This window comes from Ambystoma mexicanum, chromosome 4p (assembly GCF_040938575.1).
Source record: "Ambystoma mexicanum isolate Mex_15411 chromosome 4p, UKY_AmexF1_1, whole genome shotgun sequence".
Classification (NCBI taxonomy): domain Eukaryota; kingdom Metazoa; phylum Chordata; class Amphibia; order Caudata; family Ambystomatidae; genus Ambystoma; species Ambystoma mexicanum.
Genome location: NC_090927.1, coordinates 809,808,970 through 809,828,758, shown reverse-complemented (window position 1 = coordinate 809,828,758; position 19,789 = coordinate 809,808,970). Strand labels below are relative to the sequence as shown.

General features: G+C 44.0%; 1 protein-coding gene across 2 annotated transcripts in view; it reads left to right on the top strand.

Annotated features, from left to right (window-relative positions):
- The window catches only part of GJB7 (gap junction protein beta 7), a 141,129-nt gene extending 121,647 nt beyond the window's left edge, over positions 1-19,482 (top strand). For both annotated transcript variants that reach the window (XM_069606363.1, XM_069606364.1), the window contains exon 2: positions 18,588-19,482. In XM_069606363.1, the coding sequence (XP_069462464.1) occupies positions 18,606-19,397 (792 nt within the window). In that variant the 5' untranslated portion in view covers positions 18,588-18,605 and the 3' untranslated portion in view covers positions 19,398-19,482. The remainder of the gene's footprint in view (positions 1-18,587) is intronic.
- Positions 19,483-19,789: the final 307 nt, after the last annotated feature.

Below are 19,789 nucleotides of genomic sequence, written 5' to 3'. Positions count from 1 at the left end.
CCAGAAGAGACCGCCAGAAGGAATTTTGGGGGGTTTGCTACATCCTTGACCCATTAGCTCCTTCAGCAGGAGTGAGAGCTCTACTAGGAAGCAAGCATTGAACGAGCTTGTGGTCAAGACAATATTGAAACTAATGTCAGCTCTTGTTCAGAATCTCAAGACTCTAGTATCTAAAAAGCTACTTATGCTGAAGGTTCGGGTCTGCTTTTCCTGCAAAGGAGCAGAGAACCTGAAGCCCATCTGGAAAGCTCACCATCGACTCTGTGCTTAAATCCGACTACAATTCAAAGTCCTGTTCACCATGCAAAAGGATGTCCAGACCAAGGGCCCAGAGTACCTGGACAAGATGGCCGTCCCCTACTAATAACCCAGGATCCTGTTATTACCAGTCACGCAGACGATTTGCAAACTGAAGATCCAATGGAAAAAACATAAGGCCAGGTGCCACAGAGTACAGGCTGCCATTTTCTGGAGCATTCTAAATATGTATTTTAGAGCACAGCAAAACCACCTGCTCTTCAGAAAACCTCTGAAAGATAATCTGTGCAGTAAGTTATTTTGCTATTGGTTACTTCATTCTTTTTAATTTGGTGGGGGGTCCCCAAAGAATCCTTCCCACCCGCTACAAAGTGCCCCCACTACCTTTTCCCACCTCCTTAAACCTCCTTACACGAAGTAACTTACCACCCACGTGTTTCTGCCTGTCAAAACTGCTACATGCATACATGGACAGCACCACAGCAGCATGTGCGTGAAAACCAACTGATTGTTTCCTTCCGTGTTGTTTTAAAGACTGTTGAAAGCCTGGGATTACTTGTCTGCCGGACCTGTCACGAAGGAAGTCGGTCCTTGCCCCATTACAACAGAACCAGCAAAAGAATGATGGGCGAGCAGCGGTAAACACAACCATCTCATCCGAAAGACATCTGAACATTTCCTTGGTGCTGTTTGGTGCACCTGCGAATGAAGTGGGTTTCGTCTGGATCCTTTTCTCCATTAATTATTAGCAATTTCTGTGGCGTGGGCAGGCTTGATAATGTGCTAGTTACACATAGAAGTAACGTTCATGTTAAACACACAAGCCTTCTTTTGTGAGATTATTTGGAGAGGTCTTTCACCACTTTGACATTTACGGAAAACTCAAGTATTACAGGGTGGAAACTGCCATTTGTTTCCATGTTCTCATGCTCCCTGTATGGGGGGGATTTCCACTGGAATGGAGTATAGAGAAGGAAGGGGATTCCATGTCCAGCAAGTATAAGGTCTTTAGAGCAGGTGTAGACTGAGCTACCATGCGAGGCTCAAGGAGGCCACTGGGTTACAACTGGATGTTTACGCAAAAGATGCTCTAGCTGCAGAGACATCCTAGGACTTTTGGTCTGTGTAAAACGCATGTCCTGCATGTCATGGTAACTTCATACTGCTGATCTATGGAGTAAATGAGAGCAAGGACTGCTGGCTGAGCAGGCAACTGTGAAATAATATTTAAGTAACTAAGCTTGTTGACGCTCGAGGGCACTCTATCTAGAGCAGACACAGACAGGAAGGGGTGATGGGCCTCCGCACACCAGGGACAGATGAGTTCTTCTAGAGCGAAAGTAATAGTGTAGCTTAGGCGCATGTGAAATAATGGGACCTGTCCACCCTGGTGGGTTGCGTCCACTAATAAAGGAACATGCATCAGTGCCAAATTGGCCATATGTGGGATTCATCGCCACAGCGGCCGGCGGATGCAGCACTTCTGCCAGGCTACTGCACCACTGCCAGGCCACCAGGCCCTCAGATTATCCACCACATTCAGCAACTGGGAACCAAAGGCAGCCCAGATGTGGGTATTCATCTGGCAAAAGTGCTTCTGCCAGAAGATGCTAGGTGCTGGCAAGCAGGAAGGCATCTTTCAACCTCACCCCGAGTACAGGGAAATAGTCAGAGAGTCCCCTTCAAGCTGTGCATGCACTTCCAGTGTGGAGAAGTATCTATGGTTCCCCCGGGTGTACCAGGGGCTCCCGCCAGCCTCCAGGTGGCGGGCCGGAGCTTAGTTTCCATGATCCACCTCCTTCCACATTTAAGAAGCTCGGGGCGTGGGAGAGCAACAGAGGCACGGCTACCACCAGCGTCTCAACCCCATCTTTGCCCTTAAATCATTGTGGGATATAGCAGGTGTCTTCACTTGTAATTTATCAATCCTAAAATATGCATTGCTTAATTTAAAGGTTAAAAGAGGGCAAGTTCAAATAGAATAGACCGCACGAGGGAAGATTAGAATATCAAGAGGACACTTGATCTTTAAATGTGTATGTGCTGTGGGTTTGAATGTCATGTGCAGATGGGATATTGTGTTGTGTCTGGTCCTGCTGGACATCAGCACATGCCCGTGTAATGTTGGTGTTTGCAGAGGGAATGGCAGCCCAGGAGACTGCTGGGTGGGAGATGCGTGTGAGTGCTGTGTGAAATGAATGAGGGGAGGGCCAGTTGGTGTCTTCCTGTAACTAGAACAGTAATTAGATGCCTGTAAATACTGTACAGGAAAGCAGGGTGACCTTCCCACACAAGGCTGAAGCACGAGTCCTTCCTGAAAGATAGTCCTATGCAATAGATTCCTTCACCCTTGCATCTGTCTGGAAATATTTGGTGTATACAAATAATGAACTGAACAAAGGTCAAAAGTTGTATTGACAGCTCTGATGATGTCTGTGTATTGGGAGCTGAGCACGTGTACAGCCATACTTGCCCTGACAGCAGCTCAATTTACGAATGGGGAAAGGAGGCATTATCCCTAGATAGCGCATGGACCCCAGCGGTCCTACTGATGACGGAGCCATTTTACCCTACAGGCAGAACTCGGGGCTGTCCGAATCAGTATATAAGCTTCCATGCAACACACATGTTACTGTAGGGCGAGCGTTGTCAAATGCGAAATGAGCACCCAGCCCACTGTGCATTATGTACTTAGTGATTTAAGCATATAACCCTTTTATCACAGGCACACTTGTCAATATAATTCCCTATGGTCATTCACATGTTTCCAAAATCATCTTTGGTTTTATGCAAAGCAGGCTTAGAGTGCAATAGGTGTATAGCAGACTGTCCATCGGGGATTGTTAACCTTCTTTCAGAAAATAATATACATGGTTATTCTAGATTTTGATAATGTGCTTTGCTCAGTGAGACAAGTGCAGCATTCCTTTTATGACTATAGCATACTCTAGAAGTGATTATTAGAAGTAAACTTGCAAAATGTTGAAAACCGACAGTTTACAATTGTACATTTAAATAACGTCCTTTTGTAATTTGCTTATTTTGCAAAAAGACACAGCACCCGATGGATACAGCTAGTTTCATGCAAATGTGTATCAGCTGAAAAGACATGAATAACGTTTTAATGGGGGGGGGGGATTTCCACTTAATCTATCGGAAGGTGTATCTTACTATCCCTCACTGGTGGATGTACTATCCACGGTATCAGGAAATAAAATTACGCCAAAAATGTCACAGGTAAAAGAAATCGCGGCAAAAATCCTGTGGTTTGACCCGGTAAAGGTATACCCCATTATACCATTTAAGGGGATCGGGGGCTGTGGGGGTGTCCCCTGCATCCTTTACATGATTGTGGCGGCAAAACCACTGCATTTTCTCTGCAATATTTAGCAAACACGGCCCTTTTGCTGCGATTTTAAGACATGGAACCCTATCCACTCATTCTGATGCTCGCTGCTAGTTTGAATAACTATTTTGTCAGACTGAATGTTTCTCAGGGCTGTGTTAAAGCATCTGGATAAAAAGCTTCAATGCAAGAAAGCTGATTCGAAAGGTTGGCCATAAATGATACTAGAGTCAAGTTTCTTCTGTGCAGTGATCACTTTAATACCCAGGGATTACAACATATAGAATGCTGGTTTATGAATGATTGATTATTGCTGATGAATCATTGATGCCTTAAGGCGCTGTTCCATCTGCCTGAGTGCTGCTCTTGCATTCACCGCACCAAAGAAGATCCAGGCACTGCCTGATTATGCCGTTAATGCTACCTGCCTATGCTTCCGTCAGACACTCATGGTCAGTCGCACGATCACATACGAAAGGAAATTTGAAGAACAATGCAAGACTGATAATTGCAGTAATAATTATAAAGTAGTTAGAATCTCGAAATGTGAGATTAGTGTTAACCATGGTTTTCTGGTACAGAATTATAATTTAGCTAACATTTGCAGATACTCAATGGGGAAAGTGTAGTTAACATTGAAAAGTTGCAATTCATTTTAAATATTTAAACAAATGGAAAGTGAGTGTTTCTTTTTAAGGTATGTATAGCGGGATGAGAACCAGAAGATTGAGTGTAATTGGTCCACAGCTAAGAGGGAGGAAGTGAGAGGGGCGCTTCCTCTACAATAAACCAGGAAAAACAATAGCAAGGGTGAGCGTCAAGGTGGTGCGGGGGGTTTAGGAGGGAGAGTTATGCAAGAAAAGGAACGAGAAAGGGAGACATCTGAAGGCGAAATCTGAAGGAGTTTTTGTAACCTCCAATGAATATACATTTAATCACCTTTGCACACATGGCAGGCCCTGTATACTCATTTTCCACAGCATAGTGCAAAAGGGTGGCATATAAGTGAGTATGACCCCTTATTTCACATTGCACTTTTGCACTCCACCTTGCAAAAGTTGAAAATGTCATGGAGGGGACCTCTGTATGTCAAGGTGCAAGCCTAACAAGTTCCCTCAGCGTAATTACCGGGGAACTCAAAAATGAACCCCTGCATGATATAACTTTTCGTAAGACATTTGCAAAGAAAAGTTAGACGCTGTGTTAGTCCAGTTTTAAAATCACACAAGTTGCAGATTTGGATTTCTTTTATTGGACTAGTTGAAAAATATATGCTCAGATGGAACAAAACATTAGCTTTTAAATTCCCGCAGACCTCTTCTTCAGATGTTGTGGAGTGAAATGATTTGTAAAGGAAACCAACAACACAGATAATTCTCAAAACGAAAAAAAGAAAAGAACAAGGAACATTTCATTGACTGGAGGAACAGAAAGAATGGAATGCGGGTCTGGAATTGATTTCTTATCTAAAAGGCCATTAACACCCCTGGAAGTAGAAGACATAAGAGATTGAAAACAGTACACATTGCATTTAACAGAAAAAAGGAGAAAAAAACGATTCTTTTCACATGTAACCAATAGATTAGGTGCAAGCAGTCTTAAGGTGGACCCTTAAGACATTTGGAAATGTTGATGCTGCAGAAAATGATCTAATTTTATTCTTGCTGGACAGCATCTGTCATGTTGTACATTCTGCTGCTGTCGTAGCTGTTAGTATCTGGGTTCCGCACATTTTGGGCACTTATTGGTCAGACTCAGTTGCAGCTCAGAGTTTCCCTCTTCAGCAGCAGCCTCTGTCCACCTCCTCTTTTCCACAGCAGCAATTTCCTTTCATTGTCCGCCTCCCGAATCTCTCCCCTCAAATTCCATGCCCTCTTAACTTCATCACCTGCCAAGGGCCTGCATGACTACGTCACCTGATGAACTTCCCCAATCCTGCTGTTTTGCTCCTTCTTCTGGACGCCTGAGACCCCCATTGACATGCCTTAGACTGACTACCTATCACCTAGTTGGCATGTTCCTTCCTCTACTCTTGCCTGCTTGGGGCCTGCTCTTCTGCCTCTCACTATTAGTACCACATGACCCTCTGCTCTATACTGATTGTTCTGGGGTATGAATCGCTATAAACCCCTAGGTGGGGGATTTTGCCTAACCGCTCTTGGGCATTTAACGAGGCATGATACCATGTGGTAAGGCCCCCTTGTCTTAGTTATAATGCGTGAAGTATAAACTGGCTGTATCAGATTGAGTGTATTTCAACATATCTTTACTTTTATTTCCTCTCCGAATGTTGACTGTTTTACTGCCTGTTTATACAGTGGGCCTCATTACAAGTGTGACGGTCCGGAAACAAAGGTGCCGGTAAGCCTACCTGCACCATTGTTTCCGGACCGGCACACTATGGGTTTGCCTGCCAGAGCCGCTGTGCCCGACAGGACACAACGGTAAGCAAACCGTAACAGAAGCACCAGCACTGTTATTAATGGTGTCTGCTTCTGTGTTCCTCATTCCCATTGAGTCCTGTAGGACACAAGGGGAATGGGGAATTATATTTACCAGCGCATGAAATTCCGGAATGCCAGGGTTGTAATCCCCCGGTGTTACCGGAAAGCCAAGTGCTGATAAATCTTACATGGCCGGCGGCAACCCACCGGTATCACCGGCAGGTTACCACCAGACTTGTAATAAGGGCCAGTATCTGGCTATTTTTAACAAATAACAACAACAGAGTAAATTGCAAACAGACACGTTTATTTCTAAATGACTTACTGTACATTGAACGTGATTGCGTTTTATAAAGTTACTCTTGTTGACTTTCATGGACATATGAAAGATTGTTTGTTCAGTATGTCAAAAGAAAGTTTTCGATGTAAATTGCCTAAAAAGAAATACATTAACCTATTTGACTGATTCTGCAATGTGTACTGTGAGGGGTCAGAAATGTGAAGGGGACAACTTTGCCATTTTATTAACTTAACACTATCCCTACCCTGATGAGGATTCCAGTGCCTAAAATAAACCAAAGGAATCACTCTAACAAAAGGTTTCTTTCCCTCACACGTGTACACACAACAATTCAATAATGTAATATATGGCAAATCAAAATTTATAAAAATAACAGTTAGATCCACAATCTGATAACGGTTTCTCCTTCCAATCTGTGTCAATTCCCCTACCCCAGGCTCTGGCAGGATTCTATTCAACAGTTCCAAAGAATAAGAAAATCCTGTCTTATAATAAAGTTCGAACTCAGTTCGTTTGGTTCCGTCTTGACCACAAAGGTTCCAATACAGTTCTGTGTGTTCCAACTTGATCTCAACCAACAGTTCAAATGTATTTTCACTTTTGACAAAAGAGCTCAAAGCAACTTCTCCTGGATCAAGAATGATTTTTTGTTTCATTCGAAACAACAAAAATTTCTTTGTTGAGATTGTTCTGCAACAGTTCACAAAACACATATTTCATCAATGTTAGATAATTCTGCAGCGGTTCATACAACACTTGCTTCAGTGATATATGTTTGTCAGGATGATTCTGTAGCAATTCACACAAACATCTCAGTGGTTCTGCCACTTCTACTTTATGACACTTCACCACCACACGACAGTACTTCATCGACTTCCACCTGGTCTACTCACCTGCCAAGCCTACCACTACAAAGTTCTCTGCTCTGGTGTACTCTCCTGCCAGAACAGAACAAAAGGATACACAGTCCTTTGACCTTATGTAGTCTCCTGCCATGCCAGACTAAACTACTAACTACAAGTACTTCTGTGGTAAAGGTAAGCTTCCAAAAAGTATAATTGTATCTTGTTCACAACATCAATTTTAAGAATCTCTTCAGGGAAAACAAGAACCACACTGGTGATGTTTGTTATACACTTGTGATTGCCCCATGCAATGCAGGTTATGCACTCTACTCCTTCTGAATACATTCCACCAGAGGGGCAGCCTTCCTGCCACTCTTGTTTACCCTTTCTATCAACAAACCACTGTGAACAATCTTAATGTATCACATTTGCCCTTCTTTGCCTTACTCAACATGCTATATAATCATTCTGTTGTTGTATTGCTCTCTCTCTGAATTGCTGGTAGGAAGAAACTTGCTTAAGAACTACTTTCTCTTGGCTTGGGTAATGGGGTAATGCTTTCTTTAATATCACTTCCTCTTGGCTTTGGCAATGATAACCCTGGTTAACTTGTTCAAGTCTTGTCCCCTTTGTATATTGGTACTTCACTTGATCCTTGTAACATTTGCTCCAAGAAGAAGGTGCATGTCCAAGCCTGTATCTTTAAAGCCATCAACAATATGACTGAACTCTTCAAAATCTGCAAGGAACTTGCCAATCCTACCGCAGTCTCCTCTTCCACTCCCGCTCCCAGGCCCTCTGCTCTGCACTGGCCACCCACTTCTCCTCCAAAACTTTGGACATCCTGTCCTCTGTCTTCTGCTCCCCTCTCCGTCCCCTCACCCACTCTCTTGCCTCTCTTTGCTCCCCTGCCCCCCATACTCTCCTCTTTCTCTCCCATTGAGCCAAATGAGATCTCGAAAGTCATCCGCTTTATGAAAGTCTCCTCTAAACAGGTGCTCCCGTGCTCCTCCAGAACCATCATGGACAACACTGTCTCTCTCGCTCCAGCCTTGACTGACCTCTACAACCAATAATTTGCCACTGGCTCCTTCCCTCAACCCAGTGAGCACTGCCTTGTGACCCTCTCCTAAAAAAGACATCTGCTGCCCCTTCTTGCCTGGCTAACTATCGCCTTATCTCCATCACCCCTTTCCTGGGCAAACTCATGGAGAAACTGGTCATCCTCCAACTGACACTCCACACCAAAATGGCCGGCTGCCTCCACGATCACCAGTCCAGTTTAGAGCTGCCAGAGGCATGGAAACTGCCCACCTGAAAAACTGTGAAGATCTACTCTCCAGCCTGGACTCCAACTCCCCCTCTGTTCCGATCCTCCTCGACCTTTCTTCTGTCTTTGACACGGTCAACCACTCCATCCTCATAAAGCGTCTCTGTGATACCCTAGGCATCACAGACAGGGCATTGCCGTGGCTTAATTCCTTATTTTCTAACAGACCCTCCCAATTGCAAATGGGTCATTTTCTCTCCTCCACCACACTCTCCACCTGTGGTGTCCCCCAGGGCTCAGTTTTATCGCCATGGCTCTTCAACATCTACCTGGCCCCTCTGGCCTTCCTGATCTCCACTTTCTAACCTCATTTCCAGTGTTATGCAGATGTCACATAGCTCGCCTTGAAGCAGCCATCTTCTACCTCCTCCACCTCCTCCATTATACATGATTGCTTGACTGCTATTCAGGCCTGGTGCTCTGCCAACGATCTCTGCCTTAATACCATTAAGACCGAGATCCTACTCATTGGGACGCCTGCTCCTTGTTTTTCCCCGTCTCTCTGGCCAGACTGCTTGGGTCCCATCCCTTCACCCACCTGTGAGGCAAAAAACCTTGGGATCATCTTTGACTCCTCTCTCCATTTCTCTCCACACATCACAGACCTTGCCAAGAAGTACAACTTTCAACTCCACCTTCTCAGGGGCATTCTACCTTTCCTCACCTTCCCCCACAAGCTCAATATCTCCAGAGACCAGGTTGTATCTAGGCTTGACTACTGCAAAAGCCTTTTCCTCAATCTGCCTCTTTCCACCCTTCACCCCCTCTTATCCTTGGTCTCAAGCCCAGGCATTGCATCTCTCTTGCCCTAAAATCTCTCCACTGGCTACCGGTGACTGCAAGGATCAAAGTCAAGACCCTTTGCATCATCCACAAGGCTGTGTGGCGCCTGGGACGTGGGATGACAAGGCAATCCACTTTCCCTCCATAAATTCCTCCCGACCAGAGTCCTTCAGTCCTCTGGCTCCAACTCTCTTCAGGTCAAACATTTCTCCAAGCAGAGAGTGAGAGGTAAGTCCCCTTCTGCGGCCGACTCCTCCCTCTGAAATGGCCTCCCTTCCATCCTACGACTTCAGCAGGGTCTTCTAAAATTCCAGTAACATCTCAAGACTTTCCTTTTCTCCTCTTCCTTCCCACTCCCCCTACCGTGCTAACTCTCCCTCTGCCGCTACGACTGGGGATGGTTGCTTCAGAGTCATACAGGGCCCAGACCATCCCCCATGAATCCCGCCTGCATCTTTTGCCAGCACTTGCCCTAGGGTTCCCTTTCCTGGACTAACCCAACTTGGTCTACCCTGCCATCTGCACTCATCCTCCCTTTCCCCCTTTTCTCCCCTGGCACTTGCCTTCTTGGCCCCCCTAAAACTTCCCAGCTCCCCCCCCTGGAGGTGCCCCACTTCTGCACTTCTCTCTCTACTCCAACCCCCTGCACTTACAACCTTCTCAAGCACTTGCACGGTAGGATTGCCACAAAGCCAATATAACCGTCTTTTGTTTTGTTGTTATTCCCTTGCCCCCGCACTCTATCTTGTCTTGTGGCACATGGAAACACTTGTGCCATACAAATGTCCAATAAATAAATACAATAACATTAACATAACCTATCCTTGTGTTCACAAAGTTTCTGCTCTGCATATTTAGCCCCTAATAGAAGAAATTAGGTATTTATCTTGATTCCACCCTCTCCCTATCCAGACAATCTAATGCAGTCTCTTAAACTGCATCTTACACATGCAAGCTTATCACAGTTTTCTGCCCTTTCCTGTCTCCTGCCAATTGCACAACTCCAGCCAGGACACTCGTCCTCTCCAAAATCGATTACTGCAATGCCCTCTATCTGGGCACTAACCAATGCAATATCAGAAAACTTCAAATCATCCAAAACAACGCCATTAGAGCGGCCCTGAACATTCCTAGAACTGCACATATCTCCGAATACAGACAGAGCCTTTCCTGGCACTCAGTTAATCAAAGAGTCTCTCTTTAAGCCTTGGCACTCACGCATAAAAGTATTGCTAACCTAGCCCCCAGCTACCTCTCCAACAGGTTCACCTTGCACTCAGCTGCGAGACCTCTCAGAAGCGCACACGATAATTGCCTTGTCATCCCACGGTTCAACCTCCAAAAATCTGGAGGTCGCAGTTTCCCTGTCCTAGCAGCCAAGCTGTGGAACACACTACCCAACCCACTCAGAGCTGAACCTTCCTTCACTGCCTTCAAGCGTTATGCCAAAGCTTGGCTATCCACCCTCGACTAAGGATGACTATTGACTGTAACAATATTCTATGACACCACAGGCTATTTTTATGCCTCTGCCATTGCATTGTGCCCTATCCTGTAAATTGTATACCTTCGATTATGTCACTTGTATATTGTAAATTGTATACCTTTGATTATGTCACATGCATATTTTGTATATTCTAAATGTAAATACTTCTATGTAAGCTGACTGTAACTAAATAATGCTCCCGGTTGCCCTCGGGCCTTGTGTGCTATACAAATAAGCAAAATACAAATACAAATACAAATATCAGTTCAGTATTCAAAATTATGATTAAAAGCTAACATTCGCTCACAGAGCATTCCGCTGTTTCCACACTTAGGCAAACTCACCAGTCTCTTTGGTCGCCTTTGTGCAAAACGCTGCTGCTTTAAGGGTTCCTGCCCACTTTGGTTGATCTTCAGCAGCCAGGGTCACCTAGAAAAGGAGCTTGCACTGCCCCTTTGACACTCCGGTTCTCGCCAGCCACCCAGAACGAACAAGCATTTCAGTGAGTCTCCCTCTCCAATGAAACAGTCCGTCACGGCACTGCTTTCCGGTGCGCAACCTCTGCAGCTCAGAGCTCCTGCTCTGATGACTTTCTCAGGACCCAGATCCACGTACACACAGGTCGTGGTCCGAGCTTCTCCTGCATTCAACAACAGCCGCTCGCAGTTGTCACTACTACGCCTCCAACTGCTTCTACTGGCCCACGCATGAGGGGGTTTTAAATACCTCCCACTACCTCGCAAATGTGGGTCATTAACAATAATTAACTGCACACACCAGTTTTGTTCCTCTGTTTCCCTCTTCTTCGTCACAGTACTTTGAGCATTGTGGGACTTGAAGCCCACAATGTTCAAATTACTTCTTCTAATGACAATATCATTATTAACTTTGTTTCTATCCTTATTTACATTCCCTAAAGTAGTATTATAAGACTATAATGACAGTTCTTGTTTCACAGAGGAATGCAGGTTTTTCATAACTACATTGATAATGTTTAGAATTTTGTTTTTAATCCCCTGTAGGTAACAGGAGCTTTAATCTCTGTGAATGTCTGGGACCTCAAAAGGGGTTTTCTTCTTTACAAGGCATAAGTGTTTAAGATTGTTTTTATCCACATTGATATAGTTAGTTTGGGAAGATAACAGCTCTTTTTGACAGCAAGCCATTACATATTCTGTTATCACTGATCTTTCTTCCCTTGAGGAAGATGAGTACAGCGTCTCATCCAACTGATTCCTCCTGCTCCCCTGTGACCCTTCTCCTCCCTAGTGATCCTCCCAGCTACCACCCTGCACCCTCTCCCCCCACCCCCCACGGTCAGGAAGCATCTGCCATTCCCTGGATACCTGGCAGGAGACTTTTTAGGTAGGTTTATTGTGAGGACTCCACAGGATAGCACACCAGTGTTCACATAGTGTGGCTTTTGCTCATAATCCAATGCTTTCTTGTAGCTGGATCCCACAGGTGCTTAGGGGCAGTTGCGAGTAAGTAGAGATAACTATGAAAATATTCAATTTTTAAAATATCACCTTTCAATGTAGCATTTCATGTCACATATCTAACGCCTCAAAATGCTATAATAAGAGTTTATTTCCCAAGTTAAATGCCCAAATTACCCAGTGAGAAAACTTGAAGATGATCAACAAGATGAAGCCCAGGACAGCCGAGGAAGGGATGGCTTCATGCTAACCTTCCATAAAAGATTTGTGGGTGTACTGTAGCCATTCCTGCTCAAGCTACATAACACAATCTTGGAAGGGGGAAGTGTGAGGCATAGTCATTTCATATGAGGGTCAGGACAGAGGTGAATGTGACTCCTACAGACCCATATCACTGCTAAATGTTGACGTGAACATTTTTACTGGGATTATCAGTGGCAAGGCTTAGTTTAATTCTGCCCAAGTTGATCCACAATTATCTGGTTGGGTTTATCCATGAATATCAAGAGCAGAAAATATATGGAAAACACTAAACCTGATGGTTTCACTTGGAGGTAACTCCTTAGACCCAGTATTATTATCTCTTGACATGGAAAAGGCTTTCGGCTGAGACAACTGGGGGGGTTTGTTTTCAATGCTCCCAAAATAGGTTTTGGGCAGTGGTGTGTTGGGGGTGTGAAGGCGTTATACTGGACGATCATAGTGGTAATTGGAATAGTTTCAAACAAACTAGCTTTGGAAATGGGAACGAGGCATGGGTGCCCATTACCACCTCTGATGTTTGATCTGGCTATTGAGAATCTGACCACAGAGATTTGGGAGACAAAAGATATTAAGGGAATAAGAGTAGAGAATTGAGAATATTAACTGGACCTTTTTCCAGATGGCATGTTAGTACATATTCCAGACCCTTTGGTGTTGTTGCCAACATTGATTGATGTCCTGGATAAATGTGGAGCCTTTTCGGGATTTAGAGTTGATCTAAGAAGGTCAGTGGTCCTCATCTTAAAGGAGGGACAGTTGAAGCTGAAAGAACCGCTAGATCACTCCCAATTCCAAACTGAGGAGAAGGTGATACATAAGCATGGGGTTAACCTTACTAAATGGCTGCGAGGCTGTGCAAGGCTATGTGGAACTCTGGCAACTAATCAGAGGAGATGTCTTGCTTGCCGATGATGGTCCTATTGTGGGGTGGGAGACTGAGTGCAATCAAGATTGACATTCTTCTAAGCTTCCTTTTCCTCTTTCAAATGGTACTGATCCAAATGCCAGCTCCATACCTTACGGACGTCTCAAAGACTCTCCTTAATCTTTTGTTAAAACGGCTCCCACCTCGAAACACTTGTGTCGCACCTCGAAACACTTGTGTATAGGCGTGTTATAAATGCCATACCATATCAAATGTCTGATCAGTGCATTGTGCTGAGCATTCTTTTCCAATGGAGAAAGAATTGGCACATAGTGTACTATTCCTGATGAAAAATGTCAAAGTTACGATGACCATGTTTAACCTCACAGGACTGTTCATTCATTCAACTCTCTCCACCCAACCATTTGTAATCCATCCAATTTTAAAATATTACAGGATACAGGACTAAGGGGCCATTCTCTAATCCAAGCATTGCAGTGCTGTACGTATATGCAAAAGAGACCTGCCTGATTTCCTGAGGGTACATGATAGCTTTCAGTGAAATTAAAATGCAAATAAGGCTTCAGAGCAAACACGGAGCTTGCATTCTGGTCGATATTATTGTGAAGTTGCACTGGGAATGTTAGACAATTGCAAATTCACAATTTCAGGCATTGGTGAAGCCAATGGCTGTGGTTTAGCAAATGTAGAGAATACGCCTGTTTTGCCCTGTGGGAGCTGTGGGGGAAGAATGTACTCTCTGCATTTAAAATGAAGACCTGTTTGTGTTTCCAATGCTTGTTTTAAGAGCTTGTAACACATATTGCAGGTTGCCTTCCTTGGAATCTGATGCTGCCCTTTTCTATGATTAATTATTTAAGTCTGGGTGTGGCGGGATGATAGGCGAGTAGAAGCAACAGCATCGCCCAGTGATGCGCTTGTTGCCTTCAGCTTGTGCGCCAACTCACTCTTTGTCATCTGCCAGATGCTTCCACCACCAGCTACCAGTGCCTGAGGCCTACTGTACGGTATGGTGTGTATTCTATAATGGCAAAAATACCGTTGACGCTTGCTCTACCCTCAGGAGTGCCACCTCGCCCTGTTTGATTGCTTGCCCTCTGCTGCCATTGTATTCCATTGGTTCCAAGGTGTATTTGCTGAGTTCTGTTAAGTGCAGCTTATCTGTAGATAATGCCGCCCCCCCCCCCACTCCCCACCAGATAAGCTATCATTTGGTGGGTCAGATCTATTGATTTCCAAATGATGCCATGATCTATGTCGAAAAGCCGTTACAGTTGGTTAAACAGACTTTAAGGGGTTAAGAATGGGAAAAGACTGCAGAAGAAGTGAAACGATGACACATCCGGTCATACAAAAGAATCTGTTTGCTTGAAAATAGACGCAAATGTATTTAATGTATGTAAATCTAATGCATGTTCTATGGTATTTTTGCATGTCTGTCAGTCATTGAGCTGGGTATAATAGTGACTGCCTGTTTCCATGCTCGGGGCCCAATGTATAAAGATATATGAGAAGCCTATTGCTGCAGGTGTTTTGTATGGTTCGCTTCTTATAAAGGATCTTTTGCTTGTTGAACATTCAAACTGCAAAGGGGACATGTTTGCACCTTGTTGGCAGATATGACGTATTGTTTCTGAGGTGTTAGGTCGTTCAGATGTAAACATTTGCTTTTCTTACAAAGGTATATCCCATTCACATTTAGAGGTTCAGTTACACAGGCCAGGGCATTCCTGGCATTTGATCACGTGGTATAAGAGCGCAATTGGCCGCGACATTTAGCCATTCATTTTCAGAGAAATACATATGCAATAACTCAAAACAGTGAATCAAAGGCCAGCTAGATCTTGGATGTCTAACCTTTTGCTAGAGAGGAAAATAAGAATAAATGCAGCATTTGGTTCTCTGAGTGAGAGTTCGAGCGGTGTGGCCTAGGGAGTTGACTCACAATGGGGAAATTCTTACTATAAACAACAGTTCTCAGTCTCAGGACTGCATGAAATGCCCAAGTCCATCCAGAGGCTCAGACAAGGATCCTCCTCAATTGATCTCTCCCAGGTTGCTCCCCATTGTGGTTCAGACGAGGCTAGTTGTTAGATTGCAGCATGGATTGGGGACCATGCCAGTTCTCTTTTGAAGGCTGTTTATGTGCCCATACCTCCGTACTCAGAACCATCCAGCAGCTGCCACTCTCTTTTGCTACTTGTTTGCTTGTTTCTTCACACTCTCCCATTTGCTCCATGCTCTGGGTTCTCTTTCCTTTATCCACTAGGATCCTTCCCTCAGTGATGAGCCCTGACACACTCCTTCTTGAAAATACTTGCCACACATCCTGATCTATTGAATCACAACTAACCCGTTCCTATCCGGATTCCGTCCTGCTTGCAGCCTGTTCAAAAGTCACAATGTAAACATACTCCAACCTTTCTGTAACTCACAAAGTGGGTTTACACTTGCAAGAAAGGTTTGGTTAGGATTAAGTAAAAAATAGCTCATGGTAAAGGTAGGAGGCTTGCTTTTGAGAGTGACTCCTTTCCACATCTCATAATGACTCGGAAATAAAGTTAGGCCGCACACGCCTAACATTTCGGTTCTATGTGTTATTACCACATTTTAAAAACCGAACACAAAAAAGACCTTTGGCTGTTTTTGTGTCGATTTTAAAATGCGTTCTGGAACCCAAAAAGAAAAACTCTAGCTCCTGACTGTCAATAAGCAAGCAAATGGTGGTGATGACTGCTACTTTTGATCAAAATTGAATACATAAGAAGCATGTGTTATAAATACATTAAGCAATCATAGGACACTCGATAAAATACCTAAAGCATACATAACATGGTACATAAATGTTTGTCCCAAATAGATTCTTTGAGTCAGAATTAAAAACAATTACATTCTCTATTGTCCTTTGTTCGGGACAACATGAGCAACAAAAGTGCAATTGTGATACAGGGTGTGGAAATCACTGAACTGGACTGTGTAATAGTGAAATATTGAGACAAAAAGTCAACACAACTGTGTTTCGGCCTCGAAGCTATCCTTGTGTAGCTGTCATTTGGTCGGGCCTTCATCAGGACGGGGGAATTATACACACAAGGAATCCTATGTAATCGTAATGAGTTGCAATGGGGCAACAATCTGAAGGTCCAAATCATTAGACAAAAGAAAGGAAATTTCCAATGCGGTTCAAATCTGCTATACAACTGTGAACTGGATGAGTAGGAGAAGCCTCTCGTCGTCCGCAGAAAGGCACGCTTTTCTTTCTGCGGACGACGAGAGGCTGTTTGATGTCCTCGCTGGTACCCGGACTAGCATAGAGAATGTAATTGTTATTAATTCTGACCCAAATAATCTATTTAGGACAAATGTATTAATAACATACTTCTTATGTATTAAATTGTGTCTTATAAATATTTACCTACCTGGGTAGAGCAGGACCTTAATCAGGTGCCTGTATTTTTCAAATTGATTTTAAAATGCGGCCATATCACTTTCTGCGGCCCCTCCCCGCCCCTGACAAGGTTATCCCCACCCTCTCCAGCAGGTCATAGTCTTAATCTGGGGTTTTAACACCCCCCTGATATCCCTCACTTCTCTCTCTCTCTCTCTCTCTCTCTCTCTCCCCCCCCCCCCAATTCTGGGATGTTCTCAATAGCAAAGGGGAAATGAGGCCTTTCTTGTACCATTGGCGATTCCGCAGGTGACCCACCTGGTAGCACTTTGGCGTACTCTACCAAAGCATGCCACATCGAGAATTCGGTATAGCCATTGGCATCATGCCGGCAGCCACACAATTCAAAAGTATTGCAGGAATGTTATGATGCATGAAGGGAAGCAGTGTTGGCTCTTAGTAAATAGAAGAATAGTTTGGTGAATTAGAATACCTGTGTTAGACCAACAACACAGCTTAATTCTTTGAATTAAGTACTTGAAGTACTGCCAGCATGTGTCGTGGAGTAACCGTGACAGAACATATTAATACACTGTGCAGGGTGCTTGGGATAAGAGAATGGGAATGAACATGCTGGTGTGGTGAGTGGGCATCTGGAAAAGAGGGATTGCATTTAGTCATTGGGCCTCACCAATTACATATGCCCACAAAGAATTGTGGCGAAATTAGGAGCCCATAAATGATGTGTGCCCCCCCCCTAAGGACCTATGTATTTAATGAGGAAGCCTTGCAGGTCAATTGGAGGTCAGCCTCCCAATTGAAAAAAAACTGCTTATTACATATTATCATAACTTAAATGCATGGTACCAGTTCTTTGTAGGTATTCATATATTGCCACTTTACTAGGCGCTTGTGGTTTAAAAGTGTATGGCAATAAGAGGTCCAATAGCCCATAAATGGGTTGTATACTAATTGACCTCTTCACAATTGATCGCGTGGGAATTTACCATTTCACAATTGATCGTGAAATGAAGGTCAATTAGGACATACATGCGGGGGAAACCCCCCACTCAATCCAAAACCCCCCACAATCCCCTTCCCAATCCCATTATATTATTTATTACCCCAAAACCACCCCACACATATATATAAAAGTAAAATAAAGGTAAAGATCAATTGTGCAGAAGGTCAATTCGGACCACTATTATTAGGTCAATTAGGACGGTTCCATGTATCAATATCCCCGCAAAAATATCATGATACAAACATATCGCCATATTTTTGCAGCAATATTGAATCATGGACCCTGCAGGGGACACCCCGCAACCCCTGCATTATTTTAAAATGTGCAGGGGACACTCCCGCTACCCCCGCTCCCACAAATTATCCCCCCAAAAATATCGCCAATGGCGAGACAAACACCCATATGTACGGCAATATTTTTGGTTGGAATATTTTGTAGGGATACCATTAGGACAAAAGGTCATTTGTAAAAGGTCAATTTGGGTAATACCCATAAATGTTAGGATGACCGAATTAGCCAAAAAGTTGCCTGCAGCCACATGGCACAAGCGTCCACTAACTCACAGCCCACCCAAACCAACAAACACAATTGATGGTATGCCTTTTTTATTTTTAAGTAATATTTTAAGAATGGAAGTGGGAGCCATTTGTTGCATTATAAACGACAAGTTTCCGATATTGCACTTTTCAATGTCTTTCTAAGTTCTAAAGGTAATTTGGCACCACATCCTATGAACAGAATGGCCTGTTTACCTCAAGTGTAGAGACTCACACTTGTTTCTTCTATATTACAGAATTGATGAGAAGAAGCCATGAGTTGGACCTTTTTGCGAGATATCCTCAGCGGAGTGAATAAATACTCCACAAGCATTGGCCGAATCTGGCTCTCTGTCGTGTTTGTATTCCGCCTGCTAATTTATGTTGTGGCAGCAGAGCAGGTGTGGAAGGACGAACAAAAGGATTTCGAGTGCAACATCAGGCAACCCGGTTGTGAAAATGTCTGCTTTGACCACTTCTTCCCTATCTCCCAGGTCAGACTTTGGGCCCTTCAGCTCATCATGGTGTCAACACCATCCCTTCTAGTTGTTCTGCACGTTGCATACAGAGAGAACCGGGAGAAAAGATACCACAGGAAACTCTATGATAACCCAGGTAGCATGGATGGCGGCTTGTGGTGTACCTACGTCATCAGCCTTATTTTCAAAACAAGCTTTGAATTCGGCTTCCTGTTCTTGTTTTACAAGTTGTACGATGGATTTAATGTGCCGCGACTTGTCAAATGCGAAATGAAACCTTGCCCAAATTCGGTGGACTGCTATATTGGCAAGCCCACGGAGAAGAAGATCTTCCTCTACTTGGTGGCCGTCACGTCGGGCTTGTGCATTCTGCTCAATTTAGCTGAACTAGCCTACCTGCTTTTTAAGCACTTTGCCAAATACTGCCTCAGGCGATACAATGACAGGCTGCCCAGGGGGGAATGCAAGTGCAGGGACCTGCACTGTGAAAGCATGCACAAGCAACTGGTTAATGGGGTCGAAGTACCACTGCGGAAGTCGTTGACAGATATTCCAGGAAAAGCTGAACGAATAGAATCACAAGACTGAAAAGAGAGTTTCGGATTAATGTAAATACTCATGATTTCAAACACTATTCCCCTAATGTAATCCTAATAAATATCTTAGAATTGTTTTCTTTGCTTCAAAAATAGTCTCTCATTCATAGAGAATTCCATTGGTATTAGTTGACAGCCAACTTAGACAAGAAATGGCAAATCCAATAGTTTTGGCGTTTGCTGATGTTTTTTGCATTTTATATTTATAGGCATCTAGGCGCAAAGAGGAGAGTGCAAAGTTTGAAAGGAGGATGTGATAAGTGGTGCAGGTGTGCAATAGAACAAGAAGATGGATCCATTGCAGAGGGGAAATGATAGCACCGGTGCAAATGCTGGCTAAAAATGAACTGTACTGATGTATATATGGTGCCTTTAATAAGAGCT